At 47.4% G+C, this 18833-nt stretch overlaps 5 protein-coding genes across 5 annotated transcripts; 3 read left to right on the forward strand and 2 right to left on the reverse strand.

The window, feature by feature from the left end:
- Positions 1-3475: 3475 nt before the first annotated feature.
- On the reverse strand, positions 3476-11008 carry INO80 (putative DNA helicase ino80). Its single transcript, XM_066099460.1, has 3 exons — positions 9951-11008; positions 5193-9768; positions 3476-5073 (listed from the first exon to the last, which is right to left on the reverse strand). Exons 1-3 carry the CDS (start codon positions 10410-10412, stop codon positions 4916-4918), a joined length of 5196 nt encoding a protein of 1731 aa, XP_065950979.1. The 5' UTR covers positions 10413-11008; the 3' UTR covers positions 3476-4915.
- A 697-nt stretch (positions 11009-11705) lies between these two features.
- Positions 11706-12101, forward strand: IAQ61_012047 (uncharacterized protein; the record flags this gene model as incomplete). Its single annotated transcript, XM_066099461.1, has 1 exon — positions 11706-12101. One exon carries the CDS (start codon positions 11706-11708, stop codon positions 12099-12101), a length of 396 nt encoding a protein of 131 aa, XP_065950980.1.
- A 420-nt stretch (positions 12102-12521) lies between these two features.
- Positions 12522-13211, forward strand: IAQ61_012048 (uncharacterized protein; the record flags this gene model as incomplete). Its single annotated transcript, XM_003844604.2, has 1 exon — positions 12522-13211. One exon carries the CDS (start codon positions 12522-12524, stop codon positions 13209-13211), a length of 690 nt encoding a protein of 229 aa, XP_003844652.2.
- A 143-nt stretch (positions 13212-13354) lies between these two features.
- On the reverse strand, positions 13355-14194 carry IAQ61_012049 (uncharacterized protein; the record flags this gene model as incomplete). The annotated part of the gene is made up of 1 exon (XM_003844605.1): positions 13355-14194. The coding sequence occupies one exon, from the start codon at positions 14192-14194 to the stop codon at positions 13355-13357; it is 840 nt and encodes a 279-aa protein (XP_003844653.1).
- Positions 14195-14821: 627 nt separating this feature from the next.
- IAQ61_012050 (uncharacterized protein) lies at positions 14822-15904 on the forward strand (the record flags this gene model as incomplete). The annotated part of the gene is made up of 1 exon (XM_066099462.1): positions 14822-15904. The coding sequence occupies one exon, from the start codon at positions 14822-14824 to the stop codon at positions 15902-15904; it is 1083 nt and encodes a 360-aa protein (XP_065950981.1).
- Between the last annotated feature and the right edge of the window lie 2929 nt (positions 15905-18833).

An 18833-nucleotide genomic window follows, 5' to 3' on the forward strand; every position in this document is an offset into this window, starting at 1 on the left:
AGATCCTTATTAAAGGTAACGTTCTGCGTTATAATAATCTAATTAAGCAAGGGGATCTATATCCTATATATATTAGATACTCTATATCCTACTAGATATCTAATATAGCCCTAAGGGTTCACCTTAAAAACCCTCTTGTAACGCCTAGCTGCTTAATCTCTATTAAGGGGGTAAGCTTAATAGCTATAGGCGTATATTCCGCTCTAATTAGGGCAGAGATTAGTAGTTACCTCCCTTATCTGCTCTAGTTGCCACTACCTAAAGTATCTAGTAAACTAACAATCTAGCACTTTATTAGGTAATATTATATTATAAGTATAGGACAGGCTTATATTATAGAGCTAAGTTACTGCTTTAATAATTTTAGGCTAGAGCTTTATTAGTAGGTTAGCACTAATCCTTATTTTAATTAATTTTATTATAATCTCCTGCCCTACTCTTTCTACTCCTCTATTAGGTTTATAGGTATATATAGGTAAGCTCTTAATCTTAATACTATTATCTGCTACCTAGATCTAAAAGCGAGATTTGCCGCGCTAAGGGAGTGTTGTAACGTTGTTATCTTGCATAATCTTAACTATGCTAAGCTTATATTAGTTAAGTATTAAGCTCTTAAAATTTTTAAACACCCGTATAATCTTATTAAGGTTTTTAGCTTATAGTAGATAGGTATAAAGCTTTCCTAAGTAGTTACACTTTAATACTAAGATCTATTGCTTATAAGCTATACCTATTAGCATATTAAATAGATCCTATAATACCTAGTAGTATAGACGTAGTAATCTTTCCCTTAGTTATCTTAATATAACCTATTAGGCATGTGTAATAGCGCAGTGCTTGTATTTACTCCTAGGAGTTCCTTTAATCCTAACGTTTATAGCTAACTTAACTAGAGCTTTAAGCGCCTTAGGTCCTAAATAGCCTAATTATTAGTGCTAAAGCTCCTTACTATCGTGTCTTAGGTAAGTTATCTAGGATTGCTAGGGTTGTTTAGGCACTATACTTTAGATTATTAGATAAGGAGTAGAGGGCTTGTATTCTAGGAAAGTTAAGTTAAACTTGCGTAGTAACTTGGCTAATACAACGCTCTTTTCTAATAATCTAAACTGTAAGGTAGTATCTAGCCTAAGGAACTAAACTCCTGCTTTAAGCAATTAAGCTTCTAATATAATATTCACATAAAAACCTTCTACTAACACTATATTAGTAAGCACTAAATCTTCTGTTTTTAGACCTCTTAGTCTATTAAGAGTATTAGGGATTACTCTAGTCCCCCTACCTAAGATTAGAAAAGCTTAAGTTCCTGCTTTAACTATCTTATATTTAACTAATCTAAACAAGCTTTCTTCTAGGTAGCTTATATTATTAACTAGGTGTACTGCACCCCTATTATTAAAGATAGTGCTCTTTAATAGAGCGTAAGCTTTAAAGTCTATAGTTAAATAGATCCTGTTTGTTTTCTCTGCTATTAACATAGGGTTAATTAGTGCTGCCTAGATACTGCCTAGATAGGTGATTATGCTTGCCTTACTACTATAATCTTGATTAATAGGATAGGACTTGATTAGAGCTTTTCTTAACTCTTTGAATTTTAGATTCCTATTAATCTTTTTCTTAATCTCTAATTATTAAGTAGTAGTAAGCTTATTACCTATATTAGTCTAAGCTTTAATAACGTTTTTGTATTTAGGAGGTTTCTATAGGTAAGATCTACTATATAGGTATAAAGACTCCTTCTTTAGTTAATTAGAAGGTAGAGCTCCTATTATTACAAACACTCTAGGACCTTTAGAGCTTAATCTTATATTATTTTCTTAGAGAAGTAATAAATAGATTTTAGTAACCTATAGGAGGTTATAAGTTAGCTCTCCTATTACTAACTTTTTAATAATCCTTTAAAACATGTTTTAACCCTAATCTAGTAAGATCCTAGTAGATAGAGCTTTAAGATAATCCTGTACTATAAGCTATCCTTTAATATTAGGTATGTTGTATACCTTAGCTTGCGTATATAGGATTATCCACTCTTTCTACTAGTAATTAGCGTCTTAGCTACTTATCTTTACCTTAGCAAGATAAGCTTTATACTATAATCTTGCTAGTGTTGCAGCGCTTAAGTTAGTTAGCGCTAGGTTATTGCAGAGCACTTAGATTAGTGCTTAGAGGGTTACTCTTCCTTAATTAATAAGCTCTATATAGGCTAGGGTAAGGATCCCTTAATCTACTATATTATTAACCTATATAAAGAGATTCTAGATTACTAATAACTTTAATACCTAATCTAATAAGCAAGCTTAGTACTATGCTATTTAGAGTTTGTACTGCTTGCTTATTATATTAGATAGCGCGATATCTGTTAGTATATTAGGCTTAATAGGTTTATTCTTAAAGTAGTTTTTAGTATCTAGAGCCTTAGGGTCTACCTCTACCTAGATCCCTTTAGTTAGGGCATAGTATCTAAATTAAATATACTAGGTAGGCTAGTTAGTTAATCTAGTAAGTAGGATATCCCCCTTTAGGATTTAGTTACTTATAGTAGAAGAGTAATAAGTAAGCTTTTACTTAAGAAATAGTATAATAAAAGAGTAAAGCTTTTGCTAGCTTAGTGTCTAAGTTAAACAATACGCTTAAATAGATAGGACAATCTTTAATAAGGTAAAGCGCAAACCAGGCTTATAACTATAGAAAATTTAGATTACTAAGGTTAGGAATAATTTAGGAGATAGATTATTAGATTATATCTACTACGATCAGACTTATATATATAGAGCTTTAGCTACCCTTACTAGAAGGTAAATAATTAGTAAACCTTCCTTACTAGAGCTCCTGCTTTTTATTAGGCACTTAGCAGTAAGCTAGCAGTTGATTAGATAGTGGGTTATACAGGGGTATTGACTAGGATTAATTAGGATTGATTAGGATCAAGATGCTCCGTGATCTAGTTAATATCCCTCCTGCAACAATAACTAAATATCTACTACTATAACACGCTATTAGGCTTAAACTTCTAGAGGTGTATCTTAAAGCGTGTAGGAAATAGCTCTAATAGTTACTAGGCTTATAAAGGATATAGTAGTAGTGTAGTAGGTAGATTATTAATAGCTATAAAACTTTTAGACTTAGGACTTTAAATTATATATATAGGTGCTATAGTTTACTACACCTACTTTATATATATTAGATAAAATTTATACTATTAGATTTAGAATCTTACCTACTTTAAAATAAAAACTTTTAGTAATAATAGTAGTACTATAGTTAATAATATTAATAAAAATATATAAAGAGTAAGGTTTATAAAATTAGAGTACTACTAAAATATATTCTATTTTTCCTTAGACGCTCTGCTAACACTTTATATATAATTATATAAGCAGGATCTTATTAGCTTAGGAGTTCTTAGTTTAACGCTAGCCTTTAGTGCGAAGCTAAGCGGAGCGTTGGATTTTGAGATAACCAAGCGCAAGGGGTAGAGACTAGCCAACTGACTCTCTCTCTGACTCTCTCTCTGACTCTCTCTCTGACTCTCTCTCTCTCTCTCTCTCTCTCTACCTATTGTCTACCATTGTCACGGTAGCACCTTGCACGACGAGTACGGGTGCACAGTTAGCCCTAAGACGCCAAGTCGGATGTTGAGAAGTCGATGAAGAGGACCCAAAACGAGCCCAACAAGGTCGAAGGCTCGATGGACTGATGAACAAGTTCTGCCACACGCTTCCTCCTCGAATCCTCCGACTCTTTTCGCGCCCTCTTGGTCAAGTGCAATGCTAGGTAGCTACAACACTATACCGGGCACAGTGCCAGTCCGTCTCTCGTCGTCTCTCTCTGCTCTCACTCTGCCTAGCCGATCATCTGACTCCTGGACCCTGGAACCCTGAACCCTTGGACAACGGCCCATTCCACTCCGGGGGCCTTGGCGTCCATCCCCCATCATCATCACCACCATCCATGGCCAACCACCTCCCCAACACTTTCTTTTCCCCTGCCTAACAGCAACAGCACACTCTCGATGATCAACTTTCGCCCCTACACCTGCCGTCGAGACAATTGTCTGAGAAGCCGCCATCTGTCATCTAGTCGTCCATCAATCGTAGGCCTACCACCGCTACCTAACCCACCCACCTACCTACTTACCTTACACCACCGGAACACCTTCCGTCTTATCCTCCCCCTCCCGTCTCATCCACGACTGCATCTCCCAGCCGACAATTCCGCCCACTACACCCAGATATTCCAAGAACATCCTATACCCACCCAGCTCCAACAAGCAGAAACACATGGTTGAACCTACATAAAACAACTCATTACACATGTACAACTTCCTCTATCAAACCTAGCCAATCCCCCTACATCCGTAAAACAAACATGGGCAGTCTTAGCATAGTCGCAACTGGACCTTGGACTACTACAGAATTACTCCCCGCATCCTTACTCACATCTACATCTACACACACCCATCCTTTTGCCTTGCCTTTTCCTATTTCCCTTTCCGTTTACATGATTCTTGCACTCTGCACACCACACCCCGAATACGCAAAACCAACACGACCCCACCCAAACCAAAAAAAACCCCTCAGGTAACAGAACTGAGAGAGAAAAAAAATAAGAGTCCCGTGGAACCAGTATTGAAATGAAAATGAAAATGAAATGAAACGGAATAATGAACAAAAAAAACCCCCTGTAAACAGAACAAAAGTCTTTCATACCCCCTACTCTTACAAGTCTCCATTCGTAGAATCCATAGAATCCATAGAATCCACAGAATCCCCACAATCCATTCAGTAATCCATACAATCCCATCCCATTCAATCCGTCCCATCCATCCCATCCATCCCATACACTTCCCCCACAACAAGCCGCAAATCCCACTCCCAAAGCAAACAAGAAGAGAAAACAACAACAACAAGCCCATCATTCACACCTCGCCATCCGCAACCGCAAGCCGCTGCTTCGCCGTCTTCGCCTTCTTACTCATCCCCTTCTTCTTCTTGCCGCTGCCTGCCGCCGCGTCCGGGGCGGGAATCGGTGTCGCGGCCCCGCTTGGCTTGGCGCTTTCGTCGAAATGGCCTTCGCCTGATTTGGGAATTGTGTTAGCGACAAGAGGTTGTTTTTGTGGGTTCATGAGAAGGGTGGGAGGGATGGTGTGGGGTAAAGGTGGCAAATGGGTAGATAAACAACAAAAAAAAACTCACCTTCATGATACATGTCATCCAGATTCGCCTCGACCCGCTTACGCGCATTCTTGCGCTTCTTGCCCTGCGGTGCATTCTTCTCCTGCTCCGCAAGCTCCGCCTCCTTCTTCTCAATCTCCGCCGCCTGATCATCGTCCACGAGCCACATGGCCATGTCCTTTGTCCGATTCTCGCGCGAGCGCGTGTTAAAGTCCACGCCGGCCCCGCCGCCACCAGAGATGACGACGCGTTGGACTTCTTCCTTTTGGAGGGCGCGCTTGCGGATGCGCTCCTCGATGGTGCCGCGCGTGATGAGTCGGTAGACGGTGACTTGGCGGGTTTGGCCGAGACGATGGGCGCGGTCCATGGCTTGCGAGTCGATGGTGGGGTTCCAGTCGGAGTCGTAGAAGATGACCGTGTCGGCCGAGGTCAGGTTGATACCTAGACCACCGGCGCGCGTGGACAGCAAAAAGACAAAGATGGAGCGGTCGCTTTGGAAGTCGGCGACCGTGTCGCGACGGTCTTCGAGCTTGGTGGAGCCGTCGAGACGGCAGTACTTGTAGTTTCTGTACGTCAGGTATTCTTCCATCAGGTCGATCATTCGCGTCATCTGGAAGTAGAGCAGGACACGATGATCGCCGGCTTTGAGCTCCTTGAGCAGTGCGTCCAGCTGGGCCAACTTGCCAGAGTCTGTGACGAATCGTGACATGGATGGCGCCTCGATGTGTGTGTATCGTGTTCGCTCGTTGGTAGGCGGTGGAAGCTTGTCGCGCACTGTCAGAGCGGTGCTGTCCGTCTTCGACTCGAGCAAGTTGAGCTCCGCCTTTTCTGGCACCCCAAACAAAGTATTACGGATGGACATGTTGAACAGCGTCGTCTGCTGCTCGGCAATAACACCCTGGCTTGCGCAGTACAACTCAATCGGAGGCGCAGACGCCCGCGGCTTAGCACATGGCTCAATGACGTTCAGGCCTGTCCTCTCAAACGCAGGTTTCGCCACGTTCATGAGGTTGTGCATGTAGCCTTCCCTGGTGATGTCGCTTAGAGGTACCCGGTCTTGGCGATCGACAATGTTGAAGATGGATCGTTGAGGTTCCCACTCGCCGTTGTCACCATCATACAGAACCCTGAAGCGGCCAGCTTTGTTTGGCTTGTCAATCACATCGGCCGCTCGCTGGAATAAATCACGCTTGGCAATCTTCGAGGCTTCACCAGCTGACAGATCGGAGAAGCGTAGCCATGAGAATGCGCCAGCTTGTCGAGCGGAAAGGTGGATGTTGTCCGGGCTCCAGATGTTCATCATGTTGTCCAGATAGTGGCCCTTGAATCCGGCCTTGGGGTTCTCTGGACCGGCAATGTCCAGTCGACCACCGTTCCTACAGACGAGACGTGGTAGGGAGTACTGGATCAGGTTGCGTGTCGAGTAGCCTACTCGGACGTTCTGGCCCTCACGAAGGAAGGATGCAGTCTCGGCAAAGTAGGAGAAAGAAAAGGGAGACCAGGTATCGGCGCGCTCGAACAAATCAGGATGATTGCACACCTTTCTGAACTGCATGACGAGATTCATCAGGGTGGCGCTATCTTGGTCGTCCCCGACAGCCTTTTCGATTAGATCCATGATGCTAATCTTGTTGCGAAGGTTGGCGTAGTATGCGCGTTGGCGATAAGTGAGGTCGCAGTACACGTCCAATTCTATCTTGTCGCCTAGTTCCTTTTGCACATGCTTCTTGACACGGCGCAACATGAACGGCTTCAGAATCATGTGTAGACGCCTCAGCTGGTCCTCGTTGAGTTTGGTGTTACTCTGTGCGTGGCTCTCAATGTCCTTGGAGAACCACTCGCTGAACTCGTCGTGGGAATCGAACAAACTTGGCATGATGAAATGAAGAAGAGCCCAGAGTTCCTGCATGTTGTTCTGGATAGGGGTACCCGTCAACAACAGCCGATTGCGGGAGTGAAAGCCCAACAGACTCTTCCACCTGGAACTCTGTGACGACTTGATAGCCTGGGCCTCGTCAAGAATCATGTACTGCCAGCGCATCTTCTGGAAGTATTGTGCATCCTGAACCACAAGCTGATACGAGGACACCACGACATGGAATGGCGAATCGCGCGTGTAGGTAACGTGTTTCCGGTCCCACAGCTTACGCAGAATCTTTCGATCTTTCGCTGTACCCCAGTAAGGGATAACGTTGAGATCGGGGACGAATCGAGTAATCTCCTGCTGCCAGTTGTGCAGCGTCGAAGCCGGAGCGATGACGAGAAAAGGACCCCAGATGTTGTATCTTTCGGCCAGGTAAGCCATGACCGATATCGACTGGACCGTCTTTCCGAGACCCATCTCGTCGGCAAGAATACCATTGATACCCTGCTCGTACAAGTTGACCAGCCAATTGAGACCCTTGAGTTGATACTCTTTGAGGGTGCAGTTCAGCAACTTTGGCTGTGGGATCCAGTCTTCCTGATTCTGCAGACCAGAAGGATTCTGGAAGTTCATCTCACCGTCATCCTCCTCTTCACCGTTGCCGTTGTTGAATGCGCGAGCGCGGTCCTGCGCTTCTTGGATAGCGTGTTGGGCGTTGGCCATGGCGGCTGCCTTGAGATCCGTCTCGTCCTCATTGTCAAAGTCGAGATCTTCAAAGTTGGTGACCTTGCCGCCAGCTGCAGTCGGCAGAGAAGAATCGTCGATACCAGGTCCGCCTGCCTCGGTGGGAGCAGCTGCGGCCGCATCAGCATCATCAGTCGATCTCTCAATCTCGGCGGTCCTGGCCTTTTTGCCAATAAAATGGGAGTAGAGTTCGGTCTGGGAGATCAAGAAGTTGAGTTTCCGCTTCTGTCTGTTGGCTTCACGGTCAGCCTCGGCCTTCTTTGCATTCTCCAGTTCCTGCCGCTCCGCATTCTTGCGTGACTCGCGCTCGTCACGTTCGTTACGCTTCCAAAACGCGAGCATTTCACGCATACCGCGCTTGGCTCTAGCTTGGGTGTCCTTTTGGTTCTTGTTGGTACGCATCTGCCATCGTCGAGCTTCTTTGGCAGCAAGCTGTGCCGTCTTTCGCAGATTCGATTGTTTTGTAGAAGACGAGTTCTCTTTGATACGGACGACTTTGGGAACATCCTTTCTCGCAAGATCCTTGACAATCTGCTGGTAGAGGTTGCGATAGGCCGTCGAGTCATAGGTTGTCAGAACGACCGGGGCGGGGTCTTCAGTGTGACTACGGCCTCGCAGCGAATCGAGACGTGCTTCTTCGCGTGGCGCAATGAGTGGAAGATCATCGCCGCGGTCAATGGCCGCTTGACCGGCAGCAGCGGCATCCTTTTCTGCTTGTTTCTGTTCTTTGCTCTTCTTGAGACGTCCAGTTCCTCGGTTGCCCTTGCGCTTGCCTCCTCCTGCTGCTACCTCGTCGGAAGCCTGGAAAGAGCTCATAGTGCCACCCTCGAGATTGGGTCCATGCGGGGTCACTTCTCGTATGTCCTTGCTGGGGGCATTGCCCTGCAAAAGCTGGGTGGTCGTCTTTGCCTTGCGCTCTGCCTTTTGTGCAGCCAAGAGGTGTCGCTCCTTTTCTTCCTCGTTGTTAGCCTGGCCAGCCTTTGCCAGTGCCTCGGCGCGCTTAGCCTCTTCGTTCTGGATCGTCTTTTCCCGTCGGCGCTTGCGCTGCATGTCCTTCTTGCGCTCTTTTTCCTCGGCAATCTCCTGACTCTGGACTTGTTGCCATGCATCACCTTCGTGTTCCAGATTGTACGACTGCTTGGCATAGTCGCGATGTGCAGCTAGGACGTCCTGGAATCTGATTGCGGTAGCGGTGCGTCGTCGCTTGCGTTTGCTGTTTTCCGAGTTTGCGACCTCTAGTGCACGCTTTTGCCGGCGTAGGTTGTACGCTTGATGCTCATGCGGCGTGCCCGAATCATCTGGATCGTTCATCTGCTTTGTCTCGATGTGGGCCAGCGCAGCCTCGACCGCAGCTTCATCTGGGATGGGTAGCTCCCGGACGGCAGAGGACAGGGGCGCCTGAAAACTGCCGACGGGTGGCATGGCCTCGTATCCGCCTTGCGCGTGATAGCCGTTCGCGTGCGGCGCCAGGTCAGTGGGCGCTGGGGATGGTATGGCCTCTTGCTTGACGAAGTGAGGGTTGGGTGGTGGTTTGGAGAGACGGTAGGTGTCGGCGGCGATGGATGGGAGTGGCTGGGGCTTGGGTGTCGGCTCATTGTCTGCGCCCGAAGACATTATGCTCGACAGCGACATGGGGTCGGCGCGTGTCGGCGGCGGTGGCGGGGGTGCCTGCTTGTTTGTGAGCACGGCCGGTGCAGGGCGAGCATCAGCATGGGGGCCACTGACATCCTCTTTGAACGATGTTCTCCTTGCATAGTTGGAAGGCGGCTGAACCGCGCCACGGCCCATCGACGGGTATACTGAGGGGGAGACGGGTGAGTGAGACATGGCCTCCATGCCGCCTGTGTGATGGTGTTGCGAAAGGGGACGCTGCAATGGCGAGTGCTGCGCGTACGAGCTGGCGGCAGGCGACTGATAGGCCTTCTCGTACGGACTCACGGCCTGGCGAGTGTCTGGATAGTCTGGGTAGGCGTGTGATGGATCTCGAGTCTGGCAAGGTAGAAAAAGGTTGGTCAGTGTTGCAGGTCAGGGTTGGGTGCGTGCATGTCAATGGGTCGGTTGTATGGGCGTCATGGAAATGCGAGGATGAAGGGGGGTGGGGGGTGGATGGGAAAGGGGAGTTGGAGGTGGAGGATGAGAAGGTGGAAAAGAAAAAAGAACAATGTGCGCACCTGGGTCGGATAGTGGGTGTCGTAACGCGCCGGGTCCCGTGCTATGCTACGGTCGCCATTGTCAGAAGTCGGGTCGTAGTATCGGGACGTGTCGCGCGAATACAGAGCCGAGTGGATGGGCGGCAGGGCTGTGGTGCGCGGCGAGGAGGGAGCGCGGCGGTGGTGTGGATGGTGGTGTGGGTGTGGGTGTGGGTGTGGGTGTTGGTGTTGGTGAGGGTGGTGATGGTGCTGCTGTGGTTGCTGATGGTGGTGGTGGTGGGCGTGCAGGTTGGGGTGGTGGAGCGGCAAGGGCGCGGGCGTGGTGGGCGAGTGGTGCTGATAGGGTTGGCCTGCCTGTGTTGGCGATCTGTGGTAAGCTGCTGGCGGAGGTTCCCCTTGGTGCCCTGGCGGCATTCCACCTTCTCCTCGCGAATGGTCCTCCCCGTCGTCGACCGAGCGCGGCAGGACAGCATCGCGGAACATGACGTTGGCTGCTGCTGCTGCTGCTGCTGCTGCTGCTGCTGCTGCTGCTGCTGCTACGGCTGCGCGTACCAGAAGTGAAATTGAGCGCAGATAGCTAGGCCATGAGGCGAGCGGAGAGACAATCAAGTAGTGATTCGTGGCAGAGAGGGCTGGACGTGTCGAGGCGGGCGGTCGACGTGGTTGCGCCGTTGCGCGATGGGGTCGTTCCTTTGCGACTGGGGACTGCGCAGCGGGAGATGGGACGACGACGACGACGACGACGACGACAACAACAACAACAACAACAGCAGCAGCAGCACGAGGAGCGCGGGGATGAAGGGCTGATGTGGAGACGCAACTCTTGTCTGGATCGCACACCCCCAAGGTTCTTTACACACACACACGCACACGCACACACGCACACCATACACACACGAAAGTCCCCAGGTTGGCCCGTCAGCTCCAGCTTAGTGCGGCCGTGGTGGGTAGGCTTCCTAGAGCAGCCGCGATGAGGTTGGGAGGACGCAGGCGCGGATTGGCGACGATGTGTGCACAGAGTCTGTCCACGGCAATTGCGATTCTATTTCTATAGGTATGGCAGGATGGCTAGGTGATCATGCTGGCCATGAGGGGGGGGGGGAGAGGGGGGAGGAGGGAGGGGGCCGATGGATCAGGCGCGAAGAAGCAGACTTGACTTTGTTGGGCCCTTTGCCATTGCGATGATATGCCGGCCACTCCAGCCTGGCCCTCTGGTAACAAAGCACCTCCTCACCTGCAAACCCCATCCATCCTCTTCTCTCGTCGAAGCCTATGCCATCAACACAGACCCGCGCGCCCAGGATGGCGGTGCAGCAGCCAATCAGCCCGCTTACCCACCCGGGGATGTGCTGTGCAGCCTGCCAGCCCTCCCCCATGTTGATTGATTTGCTTCCATCTACGTACTACCAGCGACTACCTACTTACTACAACTACTATACAGTCTACAGTGCCTACGCAGTGTACAACAACAACAACAACAACAACAACAACAACAAGCACTTTGCTTGCTACGAATGAGTAGCTACATGCATCCCAAGGCTTGCTCTCCCATGGCTTGATCCTACAGATGGCCGGCCACTTTTGCCAGATTTTCCATTCTCGTTTCCCTCTCACGGTTTGCAGCCATCTTTGGAAGTTGGAACTCTGGACTCGCGCCGCCTGCCGGGTTGAGGCGTTGGCAATCTTCGGCTAAGCTAAACCACATGCGTCTTAGCAGTCTACAATCGTACAAGCCTAGTGTGTGCCGCCTATTAGTAGCACCTAGCACCCTTACTTATGAGCCTTTGTACTACCATCGCTGACCAACTCCGGCCAGGAACATGGCATGTAGGACCAGTGAATGTACTCATACTGACCCTCCAAGGACCTTCCCATGACTGTCCACAGATAGATGCAGTACAAGCAGGCGACTCGAACCTACCATGTCACTGCCACGGGACCAAGGCCTGGGCTGCAGAGCACTCACGTGACACGGTGACGGTGGCCGGCAGGCGGACCCCATGTCCGGTGGATCCTGCACCATCGATCCACGCTAAACCTCTTGGCATCAATTCTCCAACTTTTTCACCGAGGCCATCTGCTGCAATGGCTGTCCCGTCGCAACAGCAACAAGACACATATCCACGCCATGGCTTCTGTATACAAGACCCTGTCCGCCACAGACAACCATGACAAGGAGACGGGAGAGAAGAGGAACAAGCAGCGTGTCCTCATTCTGGTTGGTCTTTCTTCTCCTTGTCCTTCTTCTTCCCTGTCTGGCAAAACACAAAAAAAATTGCCCCATGCTAACACAACATAGAGCTCACGAGGTGTCACATTCCGCCACAGACATCTGCTACAAGACTTGTACTCCCTCATGTCAGTACATCTAATTCATAATCCAAGCGCATCCACTAATCTAGCAATCAAAGGCCCCACAGCCGGAAAGAAGCAAAGTTTGACACCAAAACAAAGCTGTATGAGCTCAACGAACTCGCAGGTAAGCAATGTCGCCCAACCAACGTCTCAACGCGCGCCATGCACAACCAAGCCTGAAGCCCCCCAGCCACATCCCATTGACTCCATCTAGAACTCTACAATTGCAACAACATCATGTTCTTCGAAGCCCGCAAAGGCCAGGATCTCTACTGCTGGATGTCCAAGCCCCCCAATGGCCCGACTGTCAAGATGCACCTGCAAAACTTGCACACCATGGAGGAGCTCAACTTCATCGGCAACTGCCTCAAAGGGTCCCGTCCTATTCTCTCCTTTGATGCCGCCTTCGAGAAGCAGGCACATCTCCGTGTCATCAAGGAACTACTGACCCAGACTTTTGGCGTACCAAAGACCAGCAGAAAGGTCAAGCCTTTTGTAGATCACGTCATGGGTTTCACAGTCGCAGCTGGTAAGATCTGGGTGAGGGTCTATCAAATCAACGAAAGCGAGCCTGGCAAAAAGAAGAATGCAGAGGGAGAGGACATGGACATCGATCCAGCGCCCAAGAAGAAGAACGGCAAGACCGAGTTGGATGTCAGCCTGGTCGAAATTGGTCCTCGCTTCGTTCTCACCCCCATTGTCATCCAAGAGTCCAGTTTTGGTGGGCCCATCATTTATGAGAACAAGGAGTTCGTCTCGCCCAACCAGGTCCGTTCCGATCTCAGGAAATCCAAGGCTGGGAGATTCAACACGCGAACAGAGGCACAGCGGGATCGCAAGATCAAACATGCCGACCTCGGTCTTACCTCCCATGGAGGCCGCAAACCGGAGAAGGATCCGCTCAGCGACAAGGTGTTGTTTGCATAATGTATTCATATCAAAAGTTTGCAAGCATAGGCGTTATAGGACTGCATCATCTCCCAAGGTTTCGGCGCAAGGTAGGCTCGCGTCACGAGCGAGAGTGTAGTGTAGCTAGAGATCGGTATACCCATATAATCAACAGGCACGCGTTACTCCACCCGCGAACTCATCGTCTCCTCCAGCGTCTTTGCATACTGGGAATTCACGCCGCTCACATCGACTCTCCTGACACCTCGCAGCCTCTTGAACGGTTCGAGCACCGCCTGCGCCTGCTCATAATTGCTCTCGTCCTGCACACGATGTACCCTCCCGCCTGGAAACATCTGCCTACTAATCGCTCCATCAATCAAATGTATCTGCAACTTGTAAATCTCCTTGGCATCCCCCAGCAGCCTCACCAACTCTGCGACCTTGCCCTTCAGCCCCGCAGTCAACCCCCTCCCGCCACAGTTGTACTTGATCATGCTCGTATAATCATCCACATGCTCAACATTAACCACATACCGCCTCACCCGCAGCAGATTTCTCTGCGAAAAATGCTCCAAGAAGGCATACGTGCGACTCGGCATCAACCCATTGCTCGTCCGCCAGCGATACCGGAAATTGATGCTGTCAAAGGCAATGTCCACCACAAACGTGTTGTCACCATAGAGCATCGACGCCGTCTCCTCATGCACCTGCCGATTCACGGCGAGCAGGCTGGTGCAGCCGCGGCGCCACACAATGTCGTGGCCCGTCTCGCGATCGCTCTTGGGCGGTGCAGACACCATGTGCCAGGTGCCCTCGGAGGAGCCGGGTATGCTGCGTACGTAGGTGAGGTGGTAGGAGGAGGGTGGGGCGGCGGTGGTGGTGGAGGCGTGGTAGCGTTGTTGTCGCACAGGTATCGAGGTCATGTGAGGGAGGAGTTGGGCATAGATTAGCCTGCGAATTTCGATGGGGAGGGTGAGGAGGGTAGGGCAGTCATGGGGTGTTTTGCCGGATCGCTCCATTATATCTCGTGTCACTGCTGTTGCGATTGATACTCGCTGAACATACCCAACGTATACTGAGTGAGTGTCGACATATCTCTTTCCTACGACTGTCTCTACGACAATCGCCTGTCGGATGACCGATTGGCTGTCTTCCCGTAATCTGGGGTTAGCGCCTCTTGGCGCCTTACAAGACCCCAGACGTCAGGACAGCGTCTCCTTTCCTTTCTTCAACCACCAAAACATGATGCTCACTACAATGGACAGCCCACTGGGCAGCGCAGTCAATTGTTATGAGTCTTTCCAGAGTGTCAAAATTCATGCGTATAGCCCCAACGGAGGGGTCCGATTTGTCTGAATCCAGAGTTCGTTGTCGGCGTCGAAGCACACAGCTAACACGCCGGGCGATCGTGAGATCACATCATCTCGCACGAGATAGTTTCAGGTTTAGAGAGGAGATTGAAGAAGCGGTATATCGAATACACTGGCTGAGTGTAAAGGATACAGCACATATTCTGGTGACCTGATCTACGCGACCAGAAAAGGAAATTGAAGTGAGCAACTGGCATGTTGTCTATGAGGTATGCATAATGCTAATTGTCAAACTCACAGATATAACATCATCCCACTACAGCGAGCAAATCCAAGATGCTATTCGAAGACCTCGCAACCGAGCTGCTTCTGCAGATTTATCTGTGCTGCAACTCTCTGACAGATTTGACGGCGCTGTCATCCACCTGTCGTCGTTTCCGCAACGTCTACTCTTCGTCTCAAAAGATGCCGCTCCTCGAAACAGTCGCCGAAACCCAATACGGCCCTCTACAAGACCTTACCCAACTCCTTACCCATAATGCCAGTCAGCCCGCTCACATCCTCCGTTCGGTCCCTTTTTCGGCCGCGTTACTCAAGCAGATTGTACACCACGGGCGTGTTGCAGAGAAATGGTGCGACATATACCCGTTTAAAAAATGGAAGCACAACTACGAGGATCGCAGACTGTTGACCAACGATGAGCGCTATCATGTTCGTCGAGCAATCTACCGCTACTGGCTCTACTCACGCGCTTTCCATAACAGCAACCACCCACGCGAACTCCGCGCCACCCGCCTGGTCCTTCTCCAACGCGCCGCGCTGCTTCACAACTGGAGCACATGGGAGCTGGCTGAGATAGCAGACGTTCACGCCATCATTCGCGAAGTCGTGCACACCAACATCTGCCCCTCCAATGGCACCATTGCCCGCAAGTTTAAGCGCCGCCACCCCAACAACGAGCATGGCTTGCTCTTCAATATCCACCTCAATTACCCCCCAGCACCCTCACCATTCCTTCCCTTTGCCACAACCTCACTTTCGGCGCAATTCAACAACACACCAACCTATACATCCCGTTACTCGTCCTCGTCCTCGAAATACTGTCTCCACCCCAGCCACGAAGTCGGTGCAGAGGGCTGGGGCGACGATATCCCGCACTACTACGTCATCGAGGACTATCTCAAGCTGGATCCGGAGCAGATTCTCTGGCTCAAGGAGAATGCGCCACTCAAGGGCATGGTGGAGGCGTATGTGCGCACGTTGGGCGAGAATAGCGATGGCAGTAACTGGTTCAATAATAACGGTGAGACGTGGGTGCAGACGCTCGAGTTAGTGCTGGGCGAGCGTGGGGAAGATGTTGCCGAGTTTTTGGGTGCTGTTGCCGAGGGGCAGCTGGGTGTTGCTTTGGCGGAGGAGTAGGTGGTACTGGTGGAACGGAGCAGTTTGGTTCAAGTAGATTGAATGAGATGATATACTCCACCTACCATAATATTTACACACATAGGTAAATGTCGTGACTTGCCGTAACCAGACCAGACTAGATCAAAATCCCGCCCAATTTCAAACACGCCCTGCCACAAACACCGTCATCTTCCCTCCACGCTCTACCAACTCTACAAATACCTTTACCCAGCCTGGTACCTACCAAACCCAACCCTATACCACACACCACACTCTCCAGCGCCGGCCGAAAGTATTAACAACTCACTACCAGAAGGCCAACCAAACTTGAGCCATACCAACACCCCTATACATTTTTTAAACACAAATCAAAGTATCTCTGACAGAATATAAACCGCAATACACAGCTCAAGGCTCTAGAATAAGCAATTTAGAGCCTTGCGTTGATCAAGGCGGCAGGCGGCGTGGGCAAGGGCATTGTATTGCTGTTTTGTGAGTAGTTTGTTGGTATCTTGTGTCATTCTTTTTTTTTGTTTTTTTTGGGCAGACGGCACCATGTCACCTCTAACGTGATCCACCACCGAGCGCCCACCCCCACCGAGCGCCCACCAACACCAAAATCACTAAATTTTCAACACTAAATTTCTTAACAACCATGGCACCTATTAACAACGCGCTTGCAGCAATCAAATCCTTAACTCTTAGAGAAGATTTTACATACTTAGAAATAGCAGAAAAGTATAGTTGCTTGTGGTTAACCTTATCTAGACACTACTAGAAAATTTAGCAGGCGCGCACTACTACTCTACTAAATAGTTAAATACTTAACACCACGCAAGAAAGCAAGCTTATAGAGTATATTAAAGAGCTTTATAGGTAAGGATTACCCCCTATATAGACTATTATTTAAAATTTTGTAACTAAAATAATAGGGAATCTAGTAGGTAAAAATTAGGTGCAGCGCTTTATTAACTGCTATAATATTAATCTTATCTCTTATTAGGCTACTAGGCTTAATTATAACTGCTTTAAAGCTAATTCTACCTTTAAGTATAGCTTATACTTTAAGCTTTTACACTAAAAAATAGAGTAATATAATATTAAGAGTTAGTATATCTATAATATAGATAAGAAGGGTTTTCTTATTAGAGTACTATTAAAAACTAAATATATATTTAATAAGAGCGCCTATAAGCAGAGAAAGATTAGAGCTATACTCTAGGATAGTAATAGGGAGTGGATTACTACTATAGCTTGCATATACGCTAATAGTACTACTCTTACCCCTACCCTTATTTATTAGTCCTAATCTAGAGCTCTATAGGATACCTAGTTACAAGATTTTAACCTATTATAATACTAAGCTTTCTTTGCAGGATTACTAAGTAGGTAGACGAGCCACACCCTAGGGGTATCCTAGCTTAAGGAGGTGTTTAATCGCAAGACAAAAGCTAAAGCTTGTACTTTATACTATGAAGGACTTAGGCTTATGCCTAAGCCTAGGTCTAACACAAGACAGACTAAGTCTAACACTACTACTAAGCGAACACACTAGACACCTATAAAAAGGTGTAGAGGGCTTATCTCTCCTTTAAGATACTAAATACTATTATTAACGCTTATTATATTCTCCCTTAAGGCTAGTCTATAATATTTTAGTATCTTCTTCTAAATATACTATAATAGTAATAAGAGATAGACGCGCTAGATATTTAGAATAACTAGGTGTAACCTAATATAGTAGAAAGGCTAATATAATAGGTTTATAGTTTAATAGAATAATAGGCTTAAGACTCTACTATAATAGCTATACTATATTAATAGAATAAGGAAATACGCAATTAGATTCTATCCTAACCCTCCTCTAAGCCCGCTAGGTTTAATAATATACTACCTCTACCCTCTCCTACCTTATATTATAAACCTTTCCTAGTTAGCTTGCTATATAATAGCACTAAGGCAAACTTCTCCTCCTAGTAAATAACTATAGAGTTTAAACTGCGTGTAGATAAGGTCTTTATTAGGGATAAGAAGGCAAGGTTTATATATATTTAGTCCTAGTTATTACCTATAGTCTAGCGCGCTATAGCACTATACTTTAAGGATAGTGCATATAAGTATTAGGATATAAGCAGGTTTCTTAACTACCTAGTATTCTATTATAGCAACTATTATAGGTAGGAGCGCGCCTAAGTTATATTAGAATACTTATATTAGGGCTAAAATTAGCCTTTTATAGAGTTCTTTATAAATTTTATATAGCTTCTTATATAGTTAGGAGGTTTATACTAGGATAATAAATAGAAGCTTTTATAACTTTAGTAATCTCTTAATAGCTATATACGCTTAGTTTCCCTTAATAGGGGAGTCTCTAGGATAAACTATAATATAGCTATAGAGGAATATAAGATAATTATAGTAGATATTAAAATAGCCTCTCTAGAACTAGGTTTTCTTTAGGCTAGCAAGTCTAAGGAACCCTAGTAGAAGTCTACCTTAGATTAGGATAGTAATATAAATATAGTAGAAGTGGCAGCCTTATTAAGTGCACCTACTAAACTACTAATATTACGTCCTAACTAGATCCTATAGGACCTATTTAATATATAGAAACTAGCAAAGGTCTATACCTAGTATAGATAGGGTAGTTATTTTATGTGTGTATATCCTAATACCCTATTACTATAACTAGTAGGTGTTAAGATAGTTATAGTATTAGTAAGCAGCCCTAATTTAGGAAACTAGCTACCCCTAACCCTAGGCTAAGTTAGGGGTATAAGGAGGACACTATAATAGAGGAATTATTAATAGTAGAGGCTATTAAGTGTCCCCTAGATATTAAGGCGGGGTTAAACAATCCTCCCTTCTTTATTCCCCTCCTTCTAGGTAGAGTAGAGAATGTGTAAGCAATAGTTAATTTAGGGTACTAGTGTTTTAGTGTAGTTAA

This window comes from Plenodomus lingam (genome assembly GCF_022343315.1).
Source record: "Plenodomus lingam strain CAN1 chromosome Unknown scaffold_20, whole genome shotgun sequence".
Taxonomy (NCBI): Eukaryota; Fungi; Ascomycota; class Dothideomycetes; order Pleosporales; family Leptosphaeriaceae; genus Plenodomus; species Plenodomus lingam.

What these genes read in the sequence shown, in the direction of transcription:
- INO80 (XM_066099460.1), bottom strand. Translation starts at nt 10,412, where the DNA reads ATGTTCCGCGATGCTGTCCTGCCGCGCTCGGTCGACGACGGGGAGGAC. An exon ending in ACACCCACTATCCGACCCAG is followed by an intron (nt 9,769 to 9,950) that starts GTGCGCACATTG and finishes CTACCTTGCCAG; the next exon opens with ACTCGAGATCCATCACACGC. An exon ending in GGATGACATGTATCATGAAG is followed by an intron (nt 5,074 to 5,192) that starts GTGAGTTTTTTT and finishes TTCCCAAATCAG; the next exon opens with GCGAAGGCCATTTCGACGAA.